This window comes from Schistocerca gregaria, chromosome 4 (assembly GCF_023897955.1).
Source record: "Schistocerca gregaria isolate iqSchGreg1 chromosome 4, iqSchGreg1.2, whole genome shotgun sequence".
NCBI classification, from domain to species: domain Eukaryota; kingdom Metazoa; phylum Arthropoda; class Insecta; order Orthoptera; family Acrididae; genus Schistocerca; species Schistocerca gregaria.
In genome coordinates, this window is record NC_064923.1 from 276,536,303 (window position 1) to 276,556,917 (window position 20,615).

Genomic DNA, 20,615 nt, shown 5'->3' on the forward strand with positions numbered 1-20,615 from the left:
ATTCGGGAATTAAAGCAGTAGACGAGTTCTGCTATTTGGGTAGCGAAATAACTGATGATGGTTGAAGCAGAGAGTTTATAAAATGAAGACTGTCAGTGACAAGAAAAGTGTTTATGAAGAAGAGACATATGCTAACATCGGGTATAGATTTAAGCATGAGGAAGTCTTTTCTAAATGTATTTATACAGTGTGTAGCCATGTATGAAAGTCAAGTGTGGATGATAAATAGTCTAGACAATAAGAGAATAGAAGTTTTTGAAATATGGTACTACAGAAGAATGCTGAAGATTAGATGGGTCGATCACATTGAGAGACTGCAGAGCGCTCTCACTTCTGACATGGTGTTATGCTGTGTAATGTTCATAGGGAAGTTGATCGTTGTTACGTGGTTGCTATGCCTGAATAATTCTGTAATTCTGTCAGAGACGGCAAAGGAATTGGAAGAGCAGTTGAACGGAATGGACAGTGTCTTGAAAGAAGGATATAAGATGAACATCAACAAAAGCAAAACGAGGATAATGGAATGTAGTCAAATTAAATCGGGTGATGCTGAGGGAATTAGATTAGGAAATGAGACACTTAAAGTAGTAAAGGAGTTTTGCTATTTAGGAAGTAAAATAACTGATGATGGTCGAAGTAGAGAGGATATAAAATGTAGACTGGCAATGGCAAGGAAAGCGTTTCTGAAGAAGAGAAATTTGTTAACATCGAATATAGATTTATGTATCAGGACGTCGTTTCTGAAAATATTTGTTTGGAGTGTAGCCATGTATGGAAGTGAAACATGGACGATAACTAGTTTGGACAAGAAGAGAATAGAAGCTTTCGAAATGTGGTGCTACAGAAGAATACTGAAGATAAGGTGGATAGAGCACGTAACTAATGAGGAGGTATTGAAAAGGATTGGCGAGAAGAGAAGTTTGTGGCACAACTTGACTAGAAGAAGGGATCGGTTGGTAGGACATGTTTTGAGGCATCAAGGGATCACAAATTTAGCATTGGAGGGCAGTGTGGAGGGTAAAAATCGTAGAGGGAGACAGAGAGATGAGTACACTAAGCAGATTCAGAAGGATGTAGGTTGTAGTAGGTACTGGGAGATGAAGCAGCTTGCGGAGGATAGAGTAGCATGGAGAGCTGCATCAAACCAGTCTCAGGACTGAAGACAACAACAACAACATGCCTGAATACGATGTGACTTCATTCATAAGATGAAATGGCTGGCCATTAATAACAGATTGCTGCCGTCCTTGACTCCAGTTGCCGAGCGCATCGTGGTGTGCTGCCCTGACCAGCAGGAGGGTAAAGTATTCGTTGGTACGGTGTAGGGCTCCAATACATGCTTCTCAGCACCCTGTTATTTGGAACCATATTTTTCTTTATGGTATAGTATATTATAGATGCTTGACTATCGTGTACTTTCTGGGCCATACCACGGTTTCACATGTATAAGTCGGGTATAACGATTAGAGTTCTGGTTAGGGTCGTATGTTGATCCCCAGCTGATCACTTTGTTCACAATAGACCTCATATCATTTAAAGCGTTTGTCCAATAAAAAAATGTTTCTGCGTCGTTTACTTAGCAATTTTGTTGTTGTTTTTGTCTTGTGATGTTAAGAATGAATAAATTTGTTGTTATTTAGACCATAACTCCTCCTTGTGTTCTGTTAAACATTATCTTATCCATTTTTATTAGAGTCTTGAGTACAATTGAAAGTAGGAAGATTGCAACGTAACTAATGAGGAGGTACTGAACAGAACTGGGAAGAAAAGAAATTAGTGGTACAATCAGACTAGAAGAAGTGTTTGGATGGTAGGACACATTCTGAAACCTCAAGGGATCGCCAGTTAACACTGGAGGGAAGCATGGGCTGTAAAAAACGTACAGGGAGACCAAGAGATGAATACAGTAAGCAGATTCAGAAGGATGTAGGTTGCAGTAGTTACTCGGAGCTGAAGAGGCTTGCTCAGGTTAGAGTAGCATGGAGAGCTGCAACAAACCAGTCTTCGGACTAAAGACCAACAACACAATCTGAAAATTAAGTTCTATGGATTTTGTTCTCTTTAAATCTACACCCTCCAAATATGTATGTTGCCTGATCAATACACCTTGGCTGTATGCTAATGAAGCAAAATGCTGGCTTCGCAATATTCGCATTATTTGTTGGCCCAGTGGACGAGGCAACTGACCTGCTTGAAGCCGCGGTAGATGAGCTGGATCTCCTTGCGTGTGAACTTGGTGGTCTTGGCCAGCTTGGCGAGTTCCTCGGGCCGGTGCCTGGCCACGTGGATGTTGAACTCGTCCAACTCCTCCTCTGCAACACACACAGCACGCGGGCCACGTCACTCAAACGTGCCTACACGTCGAGAATGTTTCTATTCTATAGTGGAAAGTATTAACATATCTTCTACTCCATAGTAGGGTATACGAGCATTAAACCACAATGTATCTTCTACACTACAGCAGAATGTATCGAACTTCTTGACGCAATGAAACTGTGCACGAGATCTAGAATCGATCCCAGAGCCCTTGCTTTAGAGTGTCATAAATCGTGCGTGGGTAGATCAGCTGGTAAGATCATTAGATCTAGCGAAAAACAACGTAGCACACATTATCGTCTTGAGCGCTGGGCGAGTTTATCCCTGTTTTACGAATGGGCAGCTGCCTCAGTTGCCTCTCACCATCTGACATGCACACTTCCACCGTTCCCTTTGCCATCTCTCTTCTACACAGCTGGAGTGAAAGTACACTGTACCTGCCACGAAAGTTTTTCATAATGAGGCAGGCGTGATTGTGCGCAACGCCACGAAATTTATGGCAGTGGAAGCAAAACTCTCATTGAACAAAATGACTGAGAGGGTAGCAGGAATTGCTAGCTTTTCCAGTTTTACAATTAAGAGAATAAAGGATGGGAGGGAAAACGTAGCTACAAGTACCTCTCATAGCTTCATTCCTCCAAGAAAATTGGAGAAGAAAATTTTATGTTTATGTAATATTGACAAATAAATTGTCAGGAGGCTGACACAAAAATTCCATGTGACACATGTTCTTTATTTAGCATTGTGAGTAACATACTAACCAACGTTGTCCACAATGACATAATTTTTTACCTTTTTGTTTTATGATATGTATTTCTGGTGGCACTTCCTCAAATCTGTTTTGCTTTTGTTAATGCTTTATTTAATAAACTGTTTCTTTTACGCTACTCTGATGACATACTATTGTCTAAAATAATTCACTATTGTCTTAGCCACTAAAATTTGTTTATTTTGACTCCACACACGTTTCACTATACAGCATCTTCAGATGTGTGGAACAATAAATGACAAACACAATTTGGACAGATATAAGTAGTTGCTACTTCTTCGTCACGTGGTAAGTTGAATTGGATAGGAAGAGAGAGTATCTAATCGTCGTTGAACATCCTTCTTTAACATCAACGGCCACTTTGCACACAGTGCTACAAAGTAAATATATTAAGCAGCGCCTGGCATTAGAGGCAAATACCATAGTATAATAATGGTCTCTCATGTACATTTCAATTACGAAAACTTTATAAACCTTCCTTAAATATTACATTAAAATGAGAATGATTATTATTTTTGTTTGTGTGAGTGCTAATGTGCAACATGAATCAGTAGCGGCTACAACATTTCAAAATACACTCTCTAAAAAAGCACCAAAAGCTCAAAGTATAACATATGAGGAGTCGGAAAGAAACTTCAGTAGGACACCAGGAGAAGGAGACAAGCATTCTTTTTTTATGACTTCCTAATGAGGGGAATCGTATGAAATAATTACACTAACCTAATGTGAAAGTAGTTAATGACAACACACAGGGCTGCAATTGCTGTCTGCAAACTATAGCAACACCCTTGTACATAGCCTATGAACTGTAATTATCTGTGGAAGTCATGAATAAACCATGAAAAGTATAATGTAAAAATTGAGTAAGGTTTATAAACTGTAATATTTTTAAGAAAGGTTTGTAGTCTGTTCATAACTTAAATATACATGGGACATAATATTTCAATATATGATGTTACCTTTTACTACTCCTGGTGCCTTCATATGATTACTTTGTAAGATTCCATGTGGTGTGAGCCTTTTTAACCTCTAATGTTAAGTAAGGTGATTAGTTCTGACTAGATACTGATTATCCATCAAGGAAAGTAATTCAACCTGAGGTGTCAACAAGATTTCACCTTGTTTGTGTATAAAATGTTTTTTCCATCATTCTTATGCCATCTCTTGTACCATATATCTGAAGATACTGCACTGCAAAACGCGTAAAAATGAAAGAACTTAAGCGATTAAGATAGGAGCATGCTGTGTGAGCCAAACGCGGTCGCAGACCCATTGAACTATTTCATATCGACACCAATGACAAACTACTGAGTTCATAAACCTGACTTATCGAATTAGTGGTCGAACTGACATATACTGTTAATACGATCGTTTCCAGACTAGCTAGCTGTAGATTACAAGCTGTACAAGGTACGCGATGTGTGACTTCTTCCGCAGTAGAACTGCTCCTCCCGTACCATCGTTCGCAACAGAGTCCCCGCCAATACTGTTGCCATGTCCCCGTTGCAGGTATGGGAGAAGTTGCTTGTGTGCACAGTACCTCGAAAAGGCGTTGGACCACTTTGACCGTATTCGGCAGAGCTTACATCTGTCAGTGATTACTGTACTTACAGTTTGTATTGTAAAATTACACTCCAAATCGCTGTATTCAGACACACTGCAGCTGAAGAATTGTGCTACCATATTATGATGTGTGAAACCGATTCAAAAGTGAAGTTTTACTTTTGCACTATATGTATTCTACAGAGTTATTATAACTAAAGTTAAACTTTCATGACGGTGTAGAACTACCACCACTGGTCAGAATGACGTCAAATTGCAACGGAATATTATCGGAAAAGGGGGAAAACGTATGGCAGAAGAAAAAAATAGCGTGAAAATTGATCAATAGATGGCGCTGTAAGTGTCAGAATACGTAAATGAAAACACCTGTCATGCGCACGACCCATTGAAGTTGGTATAAACACGCCGGGTACACGGCTTTTCCTACCTTCGCGTCTGCGGCGTTCGCCATGACTGTCTCAGTGCAGGATCGCACTCTGCTCGTAAAGCTGTATCACAAGAATTATGACTGTGCACACGTCGTTCTGCAGAAGTTACGAACACTGAGGGGTTTGAAAAAAGGCGTCGGTCCAATAACAGCCATGGCTCTGGAGAAAATGATTCAGAAATTGGAAAAGATTGGTTCTTTTGGTGGGCAACCGGATACAGGGAGGAAACGAATTGATTCGATGTCAGTGGAAGCAGTGGTCACAACAATGCAGGAGGAGATAAGTGGTGCTGTGCAAACGTGTAGTGCACGGAACATTGCCAGAACGTTGGACGGCACAGTGAGCACGGTGCATAAAATCCTACGAAACATCCTTCTTTGCTACCCATTCACAATAAGCCATGTGCACGGGTTGCTTCCTGTTGACCTGCCAGCAAGAGAGACCTTTGATTTAGAATTTCTCGCTCGCATGGAGGTGGAGAAAATGATTGGCTGTAGAAGATTTTGTGGACAGACGAAGCCCACTTCCATCTGACATGATATGTCAATACACAGACTTGTCGAACATGGGCAACGGAAAATCCACACGCAAATCAACCAGTACTACTTCATCCTGAAAGGTCGCTGTGTGTTTCGGGTTTACGGCACCATTAGTCATAGGACCATATTTTTTCGAAGAGACAGGTGTTTCCGGTCCTATTCCCTGTAACCTCATTGGTAAGTGCTAGATGCGTCTTTTGCGCAACCATCTCATTCGAGCTCTCCAGCAGGGTGGATATGAGGATGGGATCATTTTTATGCAAGATGGCGCACCTCCGCACATTGCAAATCCAGTTAACCACCTCCTGAAGCGCCATTTCGGTAATGCTAGAATTATCAGCCGCCATTTCCCTACAACATGGCCGTCCTGACCACCTGATCTTAGTCCGTGTGACTTCTGGCTGTGGGACTATCTGAAAGATATTGTGTTCAGTGTTTCGATTGCAATGCGCAGCACACTCTAAATGTGACCCCGGAAACACTTCGATCAGTAGTGGAACATGCTGTTTCTCGATTTTTAACTTGTTGCAGAAGATGGTGGACAGCATACTGAACATGTTTTGCGTCAGTCACATGAAAATTAATAATCTGATTTGATTTTTATTCATGCTTTTTATGCGGTTTTTTGCCTCAAGACAATTAAAAACCGATTTTTCCCACCCGTTGTAATACGACCTTGCCGCGGTGGATGAGCTTATGTAACTAACAGTAGCACACCTGTACATCCATGCACACTGAATAGTAGTTTGGGCATTGTTTTATGATTCATTTGTCATTTGTAGTCGACCACTATTCAATTATGATGCTTACACCGCCATCTATTGCAACATTTTGTAACTACACTCCTGGAAATGGAAAAAAGAACACATTGACACCGCTGTGTCAGACCCACCATACTTGCTCCGGACACTGCGAGAGGGCTGTACAAGCAATGATCACACGCACGGCACAGCGGACACACCAGGAACCGCGGTGTTGGCCGTCCAATGGCGCTAGCTGCGCAGCATTTGTGCACCGCCGCCGTCAGTGTCAGCCAGTTTGCCGTGGCATACGGAGCTCCATCGCAGTGTTTAACACTGGTAGCACGCCGCGACAGCGTGGACGTGAACCGTATGTGCAGTTGACGGACTTTGAGCGAGGGCGTACAGTGGGCATGCGGGAGGCCGGGTGGACGTACCGCCGAATTGCTCAACACGTGGGGCGTGAGGTCTCCACAGTACATCGATGTTGTCGCCAGTGGTCGGCGGAAAGTGCACGTGCCCGTCGACCTGGGACCGGACCGCAGCGATGCACGGATGCACGCCAAGACCGTAGGATCCTACGCAGTGCCGTAGGGGACCGCACCGAAGCTTCCCAGCAAATCAGGGACACTGTTGCTCCTGGGGTATCGGCGAGGACCATTCGCAACCGTCTCCATGAAGCTGGGCTACGGTCCCGCACACCGTTAGGCCGTCTTCCGCTCACGCCCCAACATCGTGCACCCCGCCTCCAGTGGTGTCGCGACAGGCGTGAATGGAGGGACGAATGGAGACGTGTCGTCTTCAGTGATGAGAGTCGCTTCTGCCTTGGTGCCAATGATGGTCGTATGCGTGTTTGGCGCCGTGCAGGTGAGCGCCACAATCAGGACTGCGTAGGACCGAGGCACACAGGGCCAACACCCGGCGTCATGGTGTGGGGAGCGATCTCCTACACTGAATAGTGCACGGTACATCCAAACCGTCATCGAACCCATCGTTCTACCATTCCTAGACCGGCAAGGGAACTTGCTGTTACAACAGGACAATGCACGTCCGCATGTATCCCGTGCCACCTAACGTGCTCTAGAAGGTGTAAGTCAACTACCATGGCCAGCAACATCTCCGGATCTGTCCCCCATTGAGCATGTTTGGGACTGGATGAAGCGTCGCCTCACGCGGTCTGCACGTCCAGCACGAACGCTGGTCCAACTGAGGCGCCAGGTGGAAATGGCATGGCAAGCCGTTCCACAGGACTACATCCAGCATCTCTACGATCGTCTCCATGGGAGAATAGCAGCCTGCATTGCTTCAAAAGATGGATATACACTGTACTAGTGCCGACACTGTGCATGCTCTGTTGCCTGTGTCTATGTGCCTGTGGTTCTGTCAGTGTGATCATGTGATGTATCTGACCCCAGGAATGTGTCAATAAAGTTTCCCCTTCCTGGGACAAGGAATTCACGGTGTTCTTATTTCAATTTCCAGGAGTGTATTTATTTTTCTTCTGCCATACGTTTTCCCGCTTCTCCGATAATGTTGCATTGAATTTGACGCCATTCTTAGCAGTGGAGTTACTTCTACAGTGGTTTGAAAGTTTAACATTAATTATTATCACCCTGTATGAATATAAGTTTATACGTTTCAGCACAGTTGTGCAACGAATGATGCAATTTTAATCCAAAGTGCTACACGTATGGCGTAGTACTAGTGGACGGTTACAGCTGGACTAAGACACTCCTATGAGCCCTATATGCGGAGATAGGAGGCAAGGATGACGTGATATTTAGAAGAGTAAACTGTTAGGTTAAGATAATCGAAAACGTGCAATATTTGTGACGAATCCATAGTTTTCGAAGCCAGCAGACTAATTGGTGAGAGTCCTGCTAACAGCATCTGAGGGTGGGAATGGTGGTAGAAACGGCTGACATGCAAATTCAGTAACGCTTGGAGCAATTTTGATCTGATGAGATGCGCATATGACTTATTGTTTGAAAAAAAAAGGAGCCTGTGATAATTAAACGGGCAGTTTCTGGTAATCAACTACTTTCAATCAAATTTCAGACAGTGAAATTTGGCGTTGTCGAACTGGAGCATTGCATCTATTTCAAATACTCTTATAATCACAAATGTCTAGATCGATTTTGATGGACAGATTACATTTTACAGGTCTTGATTATACTGAGTCATCGCTAGAAATAAAAGCCCAGTATCTTGTTATGAAAGTAACACGGGAAATTGTCATGAAGCACTCATTTGGCAGCTTAAAATCAACTTTATGACGTCTTGACGTGTTTCTTTCGTAAAAGATAAGTGAATAGAAGAAAATTTTGTACATAAAATGATCGAAGGACTTTGGAGTATCTACATGCAGCGAGTATACTGTCTTTTAAGCACGATTAATGATGATGCAATGTTATGTGTATGGTTAGCGTCCTCAGTGTGACCTCGAATACTTTGTAAAAAAAAATGCACCTGCGCATTGGGAGAAGGACCAATACAAGAGATCCTGACTGAAAGGAAGAGCGAGAAACAACGCAGTGTAAGCTTTTACAATAATAAAAAAAGTCGAAGAGTGTTATTGATACTACATATTAAATAGATTCTGTTATTTGCAACATTAGCGATGATGACGCATTCATTTTTGCTTTTGTTGGCCTTCCACTGTTCATTAGAACTTGCTGAGTGCTGAACCGCTTACAAAACCGTCAATGAGGAAACACATGTTAACACCGACTGCATCAGACAACATCGACAAAGAGAGACACAGAACAAATAATGGGTTTGCAAGTGCACAATGACTCGTATCAGCGTTCCACAGTAGACAATACTATTTCCATCGGACTGTGTGTAGTTCTTCCTTGTGACGATTCCTTCAAACACTTTTAGTCTCACAGTGCCCATCGTGCTCAGCTCAGAACATCTGATTGCGCGGAAATTCTATTAACAGTAAAAACGGACAGCTCTGGGAGCGACATTTATACGCGAGGCGTTTGCTAACGCCGCACCAATCTGCTGTGTCGCCCGCACAATGGCTGCAGTCAGGACTGGCTCCATTTTCTCTTCTGCTCTGTCAGAAGCAGCCGCCTCGCTATTCAGTGTCCTGACAGCCATGCTTGTAAGTGTCTGCAAGAAGACAACTAATGCTTACAAAGCAGCCCTTTTGGCTTCTGTTGTGTTTCTCTACAAGTTAATTATTTTATTTCGTTGTGAGGTTCGCTGACACTTTCTCGATACAATACTGTCACTTTTTTCTTCCTATGTTAACGAAAAAAACGCGTAACATTAGAGGCTGTCATTTTCTTTTTTTTCGTTAAACCTCACTCGTCCCAAATTAACGATTGCTCTTTTCCTATGCAGAAAATGAGTTACTAATACTTCTTCAACAAATTAAAAAGTGATAATTAGTTTCTTTAGAGTAGGCCTCCAAATTATTGGCAGTACCAAACAATATCAATTAAACGTTAAAAGTATCCGTATATGAGAGTCACTTAAGTTTTGCGTAATCTGTAACTGTCTTTATAAAAGGAGAATCTACGACGTAGATGCAGATGGAAAACTGCAATTTTCGATTTACGCACGGTGTTTCGTATACGTTTCTGTTTCAGGGAGAAATTGCATTAGTTCTGTATAAGGAAGCACACGTAGGTAAGAACACTCAGGCAGAGAAAAGATGGAAGAACAATTTTCCGATTTCCAAGAAGAAGGGAGAGAAACCTTAGAGGATTCTTGCTGAAAGGAGAGAGCCAGTAAGAAACACTTTCTATCCGCTAACGCAAACCATCTTAAGATTTAAGATTCGCTGATGAGTATATCATGTAATAAAGACCTGCAGTATTTTAATTTGAACAATTTGTAATGATGTGAGGTTAAGCACTCGCATTATCGATGTTTTTGTTTGTTTGCAGGCGGCTGAAACACTGAAGGTGACGTACAATTGATCCAACCCTTCCGTTTATTGCTTCATTTCGATTCTTCGCTAATCTGAATTCTTGGAGACTCCAGCATGCCTTTCAAATTCGTTTGCTTGCGTTTACTTTATCGTTGTAGGAAACAAAGACAGATATGGAGATACCGAGCCAGGTAGCGCAGTGGTTAGCACACTGGACTCGCATTCGGGAGGACAACGGTTCAACCCCGCGCACGGCCATCCTGATTTAGGCTTTCCGTGATTTCCCTAAATCGCTCCAGGCAAATGCCAGGATGGTCTCTTTGAAAGGGCACGGCTGATTTCCTTCCCCGTCCTTCCCTAATCCGATGAGACCGATGACTTCGCTGTTTGGTCTCTTCCCCCAAACCAACCTAAATGGAGATAAGACGAACGTAAAAGATATGCAAACGTAAACAGAAAAAAATACAATAAATAAGTTTTGATCCTTCATATTTTTCGGCTTTTTCTACGCTAGAATATGTAACTTAAAACGCAAATATCGTCTACAAAATGTCTGCAAAAATATTTGTTGGTTATATTTGCAGGAAGTCCAACACCTCCGTCCAGTGTTCCCAGAATGAATTTTCACACTACAGCGCTGATTTGAAGCTCCCAGCCAAATTAGAACAGTATGCTAACCAGGATTCGAATCTGGGACCTTCGCCTCTCGCAGGCAGGTGCTCTACCGCCTGAGCTATTCAAGTGCGGCTTAGAGCCTGCTTTCAAGGAAATTTCAAATGAGCGCACTGCGGAATGAAAATTCATTCTGGGAACAATCCCCCATGTTACGGTTAAGCCATTTCTCAGCAATATCTTTTCTTTCAGGAGCGCTATTTCCGCATGCTATGCAGTATGGACAGTACGAGATTAGGAACTGTGGTTCTGTCTCGGTGATAGATGAGATTTTACGAAAGCTTCGCGACAAACAACTTTGCAGGAGAAAAACTTGTAATCCGATCACTTAAACAAACTTCGCTGCCAGATAAAAATGGCTTTTGTAGAAGTACTTTACTGGTTTGTTTGAGCTAGTTTCTTTTCAGCTTTTTAATTGAAAACAAATCTGGAATGTTGGTTTACCTCGCACCTCCGATTTTTCCGTGAAAGAACGGTTACCGTTTATCTGCTGGTTCTGCTGGGAGTAACAGACGATCAGTTTAAATATATGACAACACTAGGGATTTAAGCACGTTTCCCGTAACAGGTTCAAATGGCTCTGAGCACTATGGGACTCAACTGCTGTGGTCATCAGTCCCCTAGAACTTAGAACTACTTAAGCCTAACTAACCTAAGGACATCACACACATCCATGCCCGAGGTAGGATTCGAACCTGTGACCGAAGCAGTCGCACGGTTCCGGACTGCGCGCCTAGAACCGCGAGACCACCGCGGCCGGCCCCCGTAACAGGAACTGCGAAGTCTGTGGATGTCTCGATATAAATAAACGGCGGCAGTTCGAAAATCGGGGTTTCTCTGCGACACAACACATACGTATTGACACTTTTAAAGGCGGTCGCTTGACAACGAGAGCCTTTTCACCCCTCCTGAATCTGCAATACGCCTTTTTGTTTGCCATTTAGTTGGGCAGGCTGATGATTAGCGTATCGACTGCAGAACGGAGAATCAGTGCATTTTTACTAGTGTGGGGATGCATTAATCTCTTCTGAGACGGTGAAGTATTTGAACGGTTGTCTTGGTTCTGGCAGGCCAACGCGCCGTCTAACGCCCGGTTTGTCGGTCGTAGCACCCCATATCAAGTAGTTATTCAGAACCGTGTCTAGAGCATAAGATGGAAGCTTTCGAGCTGCACACATGGACTCAATGTGGTGGGATGCGTATTGCTGCGCGCATTGCGTTTAGTATCATTTTCAAACGAGCTTTGCAGGAAGACTGAATTTGTAATTTTTGGTGCTGATCGTCAGTCTTTGTTCGACTTATTTCAAATTTTTACATGATGTTCTAATACATATACTAATTTTAATACATAAGTATAAATGGGAAAGGTTGTTTCCACACACTGGAAAAGTTCTTGAACGATTTACTTCAAATTTTTATACTCGAACTCGGTCCGGCACACAGTTTTAATATGCCAGGAAGTTTTATATCAGCATACACTCCGCTGCAGAGTGAAAATCTCATTCTGGAAACCTCGCTTCAGTACTACACGTTTTCTACAGACTAATAAGGCGATCGCACGACAAACGGATTTTGTATTTTTGTTATTTATGGTACGTGAAGTTCAGAACTCAATATGAAACTGATAAAGAATTTCGATGCAGAACTAAAAATTCCCTTGAAAGCCAACTTTAAAATTCTCCGAGCGTCATTAATACCATAAAATCAGGTTTTATTTCGGTGGGTCGCTCTGTGGTAGAATGATTGCCTGCAAAGTGGTACATTTTTAAACATTAGTGGACGTTCTACGAGTATTTTGTTGAAGAGTAAAATACATGAAGATGAAAACATTTAATTTTTAATGTTTTCCAAATTTAAACGATCTTTATTAACAATATTTTATAAAAGATCGGTGTTTAAGAATTATTTGCAAAGAAAACCGGATTTTTATGTCGATTCGTAATTAGAAATAAGACGTACATTTTTATGGAAATGACAAATATCTTTTAATTAGCATATATTTGAGGAATTTTATATTTAAATCACGTAGGTATCGAATTGAGCGTAGAAATGAAAGAAAGGAAAAAATATGGCCGAAACGAGAATCGAACGAGCGATCCAGCGATTACCAACCTGGAGCATTACTGATTGTTTCTTTCGTCTTTACATATTCTGCACTTCACAGAAATACTCGTGGAACATGCACTTTTGTTTAAAATATGCGTTGGCTTGAAACTGAACCTAGACTGCGTTCGTCGCAAGCGGATTCCCTACCATAGTGTCGAGGTGCTTGCCGAAAAATAGGCATACTTTAGGACGCTAAATATACTCAGAAAACTGCAGAGTCTATTTTCTCTAGAATGATTGAGAGTTGCATCGAACGGCTTTGTTGGATTGATACTTGAGATCTGAACTTGACGTACCGTAAAAATAAAAATTTACAAAACTCCGATATACAAAAGTATAAGCACGTAGTATCGAGTAACATTGCGCCAGTGCGGACGGTATTTGCTTCGTGATACATCACCCATGTTAAAATGGGACGTTTACCAATTGCGGTCTTGATGTATGGCTATTGTGATCGAAATGCCCAACAGGCGTGTGCTATGTATGCTGCTCGGTATCCTGGACGACATCATCCAAGTGTCCGGACCGTTCGTCGGATAGTTACGTTATTTAAGCAAACAGGAAGTGTTCAGCCACATGTGAAACGTCAACCTGCAACAAATGACGATGCCCAAGTAGGTGTTTTAGATGCTGTCACGGCAAGTCCGCACATCAGTAGCAGACAAATTGCACGAGACTCAGGAATTTCAAAAACGTCGGTGTTGAAAATGCTACATGAACAACGATTGCACCGGTACCATATTTCTATGCACCAGGAAATGCATGGCGACGACTTTGAAGGTCATGTACAGTTATGCCACTGGGAACAAGAGAAATTACGGGACGATAACAGATTTTTTGCACGCGTTCTATTTAGCGACGAAGCGTCATTCACCAACAGCGGTAACGTAAACCGGCATAATATGCACTATTGGGCAACGGAAAATCCACGATGGCTGCGACAAGTGGAACATCAGCGACCTTGGCGGGTTAATGTATGGTGCGGCATTATGGGAGGAAGGATAATTGGCCCCCATTTTATCGATGGAAATCTAAATGGTGCAATGCATGCTGATTTTCTACGTGATGTTCTACCGATGTTACTACAAGATGTTTCACTGCATGACAGAACGGCGATGTATTTCCAACATGATGGATGTCAGGCACATAGCTCGCGTGCGGTTGAAGCGGTATTGAATAGAATATTTCATGACAGATGGATTGGTCGTCGAAGCACCATACCATGGCCCGCACGTTCACCGGATCTGACGTCCCCGGATTTCTTTCTGAGGGGAAAGTTGAAGGATATTTGCTATTGTGGTCCACCGACAACGCCTGACAACATGCGTCAGCGCATTGTCAATGCATGTACGAACATTACGGAAGGCGAACTACTCGCTGTTGAGAGGAATGTTGTCATACGTATTGCCAAATGCATTGAGGTTGACGGGACATCATTTTGAGCATTTATTGCATTAATGTGGTATTTACAGGTATTTACGCTGTAACAGCATGCGTTCTCAGAAATGATATGTTCACAAAGGTACATGTATCACATTGGAACAACCGGAATAAAACGTTCAAACGTACCTACGTTCAGTATTTTAATTTAAAAAACCTACCTATTACCAACTGTTCGTCTAAAATTGTGAGCCATTTGGTCGTGACTATTATAGCGCCATCTATCACAAAGCGAAAAAAGTGGTCCAAGTAAAACATTCGTATTTCTTTACGTACTACTAGAATATGTAATAAAAAATAGGGTTTCCTATTAAAAAAAAACATTTTATATCCGTCTGATCTATGGCAGCGCCATCTAGTGTGCCAACCGTAGCGCAATCTGGTTTCCCCCTTTAAGCTAGACGAGTTTCGTTCTTTGTAGTTTTTTGGCTTGACGCTTATTTCGGGAGATATTTGGCCCGGTCACGATCAGTGGACCACCCTGTATTTAGTAGACCATATTGTGACTGAAGGCGTTGTATTAATTACAAAATGTATTCCTAAGCTACAGGCCGGAGTCGCCGACAGCCCAGGGGCGTTTAATAAGTAATGCAAGCCTTTTTTTTCAGAAAGCAGATTGGTGTTATTTAGGATTACAAAACACATTTCTCCCCCTCTTAGTTACAAAAACGTATTTTTCAACCTAATCTCCCTTCAATGCAACAGCCTTACGCCGTCTTACTGAGGGGGTCTGTATGTCCGCATGGTATCACTCTACTGGTCGGCGCCGGAGCCAACGTCTTGCCGTGTCAATAAGCACCACGTCATCCTCGTACTGCTTTCCGCGGAGTGCATCTTTCGCTGGGTCATGCAGGTGAAAGACGGAAGGTGCGAGATTCGGGGTGCAGGGTGGATGATGAAGAGCAGTCCAATGGAGTTTTCTGAGCTCCTCTCGAGTGAGCAGAATTGTGTGAGGCCTTGCGTTGTCATGGTCAAAGAGACGTTCGTTCGCGTTTATGTGGCGACGAACACGTTGAAGGCGCTCTTATCAGTTTGCTGAAGCTAGTACAATACCCTTCAGAGTGAGGGAAGACATCAAACAGTATCTCCTCTTCAGAACCCCAGAAGACCAGCTGAGTGTGCGGCTTTGTGCTTTTTCTAGGGAGGAGAAGTGGTGTGGATTGCCGTTTTATATAAAGATAGTAACTGTTCTCGATAGAACAAATACCATTGATGACCGTGCAGCTTCTCTAGAATAAATGATAATTAATTGAAACCCACAGGTGCTGACAAGTGTTGTTGAAAAACTTTGATGGGGACAGCTGAAAATGTGTGCCCCGACCGGGACCCGAACCCGGGATCTCCTCTAACCATCTGATCCACCGAGCACACAGATGAATAGCGCGACTGCAGGGACTTATCCCTTGCACGCTTCCAGTGAGACCCACATTCCCAACTGTCCACAATCTGCATATGCAATGTTCCTAATAGATACTTTGCCCATCCACGGTCATCAATGGTATCTGTTCTTTCGAGAATAGTTGTTATCTTCATATACAGGGTGTTACAAAAAGATACGGCCAAACTTTCAGGAAACATTTCTCACACACAAATAAAGAAAAGATATTATCTGGACATGTGTCCGGAAACTCTTAACTTCTATGTTAGAGCTCATTTTAGTTTCGTCAGTATGTACTGTACTTCCTCGATTCACCGCCACATGTGTGGGATGACGAGAATCCGCACGCAATAGTGCAATCACGTCATCAACACAGATTTTCTGTGAACGTTTGGACAGGCATTGTTGGTGATGTCTTGATTGGGCCCAATGTTCTAACACCTACGCTCAATGGAGCACTTTATCATGATTTCATACGGGATACTCTACCTGTGCCGCTAGAACATGTGCCTTTAGAAGTACGACACAACATGTGGTTCATGCACGATGGAGCTCCTGCACATTTCAGTCGAAGTGTTCGTACGCTTCTCAACAACAGTGACCGATGGATTGGTAGAGGCGGACGAATTCCATGGCCTCCGCGCTCTCCTGACTTCAGCCTTCTTGACTTTCATTTAAGGGGGCATTTGAAAGCTGTTGTCTAAGCAACCCCGGTACCAAATGTAGAGATTCTTCGTGTTCGTATTGTGGACGGCTGTGATACAATACGCCATTCTCCAGGGCTGCATCAGCGCATCAGGGATTCCATGCGACGGAGGGTGGATGCATGTATCCTCACTAAAGTGTTTGAAGTCACGCTGGTACGTTCTGTTGGTGTGTTTTTCCATTCCATGATTAATGTGATTTGAAGAGAAGTAATAAAATGAGCTCTAACATGGAAAGTAAGCGTTTCCGGACCCATGTCCAGATAACATATTTTCTTTCTTTGTGTGTGAGGAATGTTTCCTGAAAGTTTGGCCGTACCTTTTTGTAACACCCTGTATAGTTAAATGGCTACCCGGCCACTAACCTCCGTCTGTGCTAGTACGCACAAGTTGCCAGGACTCTTACGGGAATCGTGAACTTGAGTGGGCGTGAGTAACGAGTGGATAGGCAAAGTATCTATTAGGAACATTACGTATGTAGATTGTGGACAGTTGGGTCGTGGGTCTCACGGGAAGCGTGCAAGGGATAAGTCCCTGCAGTCGGGCTATTTATCTATGTCCTCGGTGGCTCAGATGGCTAAAGCGTCTGCCATGTAAGCAGAAGATACCTGGTTTGAGTTCTGGTCGGGGCACACGTTTTCAGCTGTCCCCATCAAGGTATGTCAACAACACCTGTCGGCAGCCGAGAGTTTCAGTTAATTACCATTGATTGCCGTTTTGTTTCCGGTTATTTTCTGTAACTCGGTCAGGAACAAAGCGGGCGCATACCTTTGAGTACTCCAGCTGGTGGACAAGTGTTTCAGCACTACCAGCAGAGAAATTTAGTGAAGCAGTTTGATTACGATGCGTCGATCACGTAGAAAGAGTGTGTTCGCACGTTCCAGCACTGCAGCAGTCACAGGTATGTGCGGCCAGTCGGCAGGTGGGAGATACAGCAGGTTTGTGCGACCGTGCTGCGATGGTAACAAACGACTCACCGTGCTTTTGTTCACCGCCATATCTCCGTAGACATTGTGCAAGCGGCTGTGAATATTTGCGATGCTCTGGTTTTCTACCACAAGAAACTCGATGCGACTGGATTCGTGATTTCCTGTCAGAAAGGTAGTAATAGACGGAAAGTCATTGAGTAAAGAGAAGTAATATCCACCGTTCCCCAAGGAAGTGTTATAGGCCCTCTATTTTTCCTGATGTATATTAACGACATAGGAGACAAACTGAGTAGCCCTCTTAGATTGTTTGCTGATGATGCTGTCATTTACCGTCTTGTTAAGTCATCAGCTGATCAAAACGATTTGCAAAATGATTTAGATATTTGTATGGTGCGAAAAGTGGCAGTTGATCCTGAATAAGGAAAAGTGCGAAGTTATTCACATTAATACTAAAAGAAATCAGCGATAAGTCACACAAATCTTAAGGCTGGAAATTCAGTTAAATACTTTGGGATTACAATTACAAATAACCTAAATTGGAACGATCATATAGATAATATTGTGGATAGAACAAACCAAAGACAGCGATCCGTTGGCAGAACACAGAAGGTGCAGCAGGTCTACTAAAGAGACTGTTTGCACCACGCTTGTCCGCGCTATTCTGGAGTATTGTTGTGCGGAGTGGGATCCGCATCAGGTGGGAGTGACGAATGACATCGAAAAAGTACAAAGAAGGGCAGCTCGTTTTGTATTATCGCAAAATACGGGAGATAGCGCCAGAGACATGATACGTGAATTGGAGTGGCAATCATTAAAGGAAAAGCGTTTTTCGTTGCGAGTTGCGACGGGATCTTCTCATAAAATTTCAGTCACTAGTTTTCTCCTCCGATTTCGAAACCATTGTGTTGCCACCCACTTACATAGGGAGAAATGATCATCACGCTAAAATAAGAGAAATCAGGGCTCGCACAGAAAAATTTAAGTGCTCGTTTTTCCCGCGTGCCGTTCGAGAGTGAAACGGTAGAGAAGACAGCTTGAAGGTGGTTTATTGAACCCTCTGCCAGGCACTTTATTGTGAATAGCAGAGTAATCACGTAGCTGTAGATGTAGCTGGACAGGGTGAAAAGTATTTAAACCGACAAACTCTGGGAGGTTGTAGGGGACATCAAAACAAATATTTTCCCCTAATGTAATTTTTTCCTAAGAGGATTATTTAAACAGGTGGAGGCCGTATTACGCTCTTCAGTTGTTAGAGGCAATATTACGATCTTCAGTTGTTAGAGGGCGTATTACTCTCTTCAGTTGTAGGCAACTGCTGTCCACCAGTGTAGTAGAGCATTGTCTTTGTTTACTAATGGAGCGATACACTTGGAGTGAGTACACTGATACGGTTAGTGCGTACTACGTAGCGCACCACAACGGACGAGCTGCACAGCGAGTTTATCAACAATATCCTAATCGCCGTATCCCGCATCATACGACCTTTGCTGCTGTGTACCAACGTCTGCGTGAGACAGGGTCTTTAGCAGATTACCTGGACAGAGGCGCCGTCGCACAGTAAGAACGCTGCATTTTGAGGAAGCTGTCTTGTAGCATGTGGAGCGCGATCCTTCAATCAGCACTCGTGCAATTCCACGTAACATGGAGACGAATCAACGAATGTAAGAACAGTCCTTCGAGAGCAATTGTTACGTCCATGTCACTACAGCGTGTCCACAACCTGGAACCAGTTGATTATCCACCCAGAGCACAGTTTTCGCAGTGGTACCTGGAACAGTGTGAAATGCGTCCTACATTTCCATCCTTTGTGTTGTTCACAGATGAAGCAACGTTCGGGCGTGATGGAGTCTTCCACATGCACAATTCGCATGTTTGGAGTGAGGATAACCCACATGTCACAGTTACTAGCGCTCATCAAGTGCGGTTCTTTGTAAATGTGTGGGTCGGTGTTGTTGGGGACTGTTTAATTGGCCGTATCTGCTATCTAGGCCATTAAATGGCAGGCACTATTACAATTTTCTCGCCAGAGCATTGCCAGAATTGCTGTGGTTCCAACGGGGCGCTGGCACATTTCAGTCGTCCTGTGCATCGATTCCTGGACCGAGGGTTTCCAGAAACGTGGATTGGCAGAGGTGGTCCTGTACCATCGCCTGCTCGATCCCCAGATATGTCCCCTCTGGACTTTTTGTGTGGAGAGAAATGCGCAACCTTGTTTACGCAACTCCTGTTGCATCAGAAGATGATCTGGTTGCCCGGATTACAGGAGCAGCAGGAACAATTCAGGATACTCCTGGGGTTTTTGGCCGTGTCAGACAGAACATGATTCGACTGTGTAACCTTTGTTTACGTGTGAATGGAGGCATTTTTGAAAATCTACTGTAACTGAAATTGGGTTGTGTTAATGTGTTGTCTGTTGGTCATAAAAAAATGGAAAAGTGTTTATTGGTTTCGTTAATTTGCCGCCAGAGAAATCTTCCTCTGCCAGTTTAAATACACCTCATAGGAAAAAATGACATTAGGGAAAAATATTTGTTCTGATGTCCCCTAAAACGTCCTAGAGTTTGTCGGATTAAATACTTTTCACCCTGTAGAGATGCACGTCCGCTAGAGACGCCGTTTTGAAGGCTACGTATAGCGCTGCTACCTGTCCGAACTTCGTGAAACTATAGGAGCTGCAGCTGGAATTTTCCTCTCTGTACCTCAACAAATTACACTTCTTTTGCCGAGAAAAAAAGAAGCATTACTTATTGAATGCTCCTCATATGTTGAGGTCGAGAGCTCCAACCATTTTCTAGCGGCGTCGTTGGAATTTGTTTACACGACGGCATTATACCATCAAAATTCACCATCTTTAAAGTGTCTCTTTCTTAAGAAAATCCACCGTCAGAATGAAAACAGTCCTGCTCTGGAAATTGCTACGCGTGTAATATTAAGGAGAAGCGACCTCCCTTTCTCTGCGTAGCATCACAATAATTAATTTTTCATTCCGCCTGCGCTGTTCACAGCGAGGACTTGCACTTCGCTCGCACAGAGAGAGACTCGTCCCCGGTGAAAGGAAAAGTCTCCGCAGATTCCGAGGGATGTCAACATCCCTGCGGGGTGGGAGTCGCGGGCGGCACCTAGCGGTCGTGCCCTATGGCATGGG

The 20,615-nt window shown here is 43.3% G+C and overlaps 1 protein-coding gene across 1 annotated transcript in view; it reads right to left on the reverse strand.

Moving 5' to 3' along the window:
• The window catches only part of LOC126267195 (Kv channel-interacting protein 4-like), an 816,550-nt gene that overhangs the window by 462,077 nt on the left and 333,858 nt on the right, over positions 1 to 20,615 (reverse strand). The window contains exon 2 of the mRNA XM_049972164.1: positions 2,188 to 2,312. Coding sequence (XP_049828121.1) covers positions 2,188 to 2,312 — 125 coding nt within the window. The remainder of the gene's footprint in view (positions 1 to 2,187; positions 2,313 to 20,615) is intronic.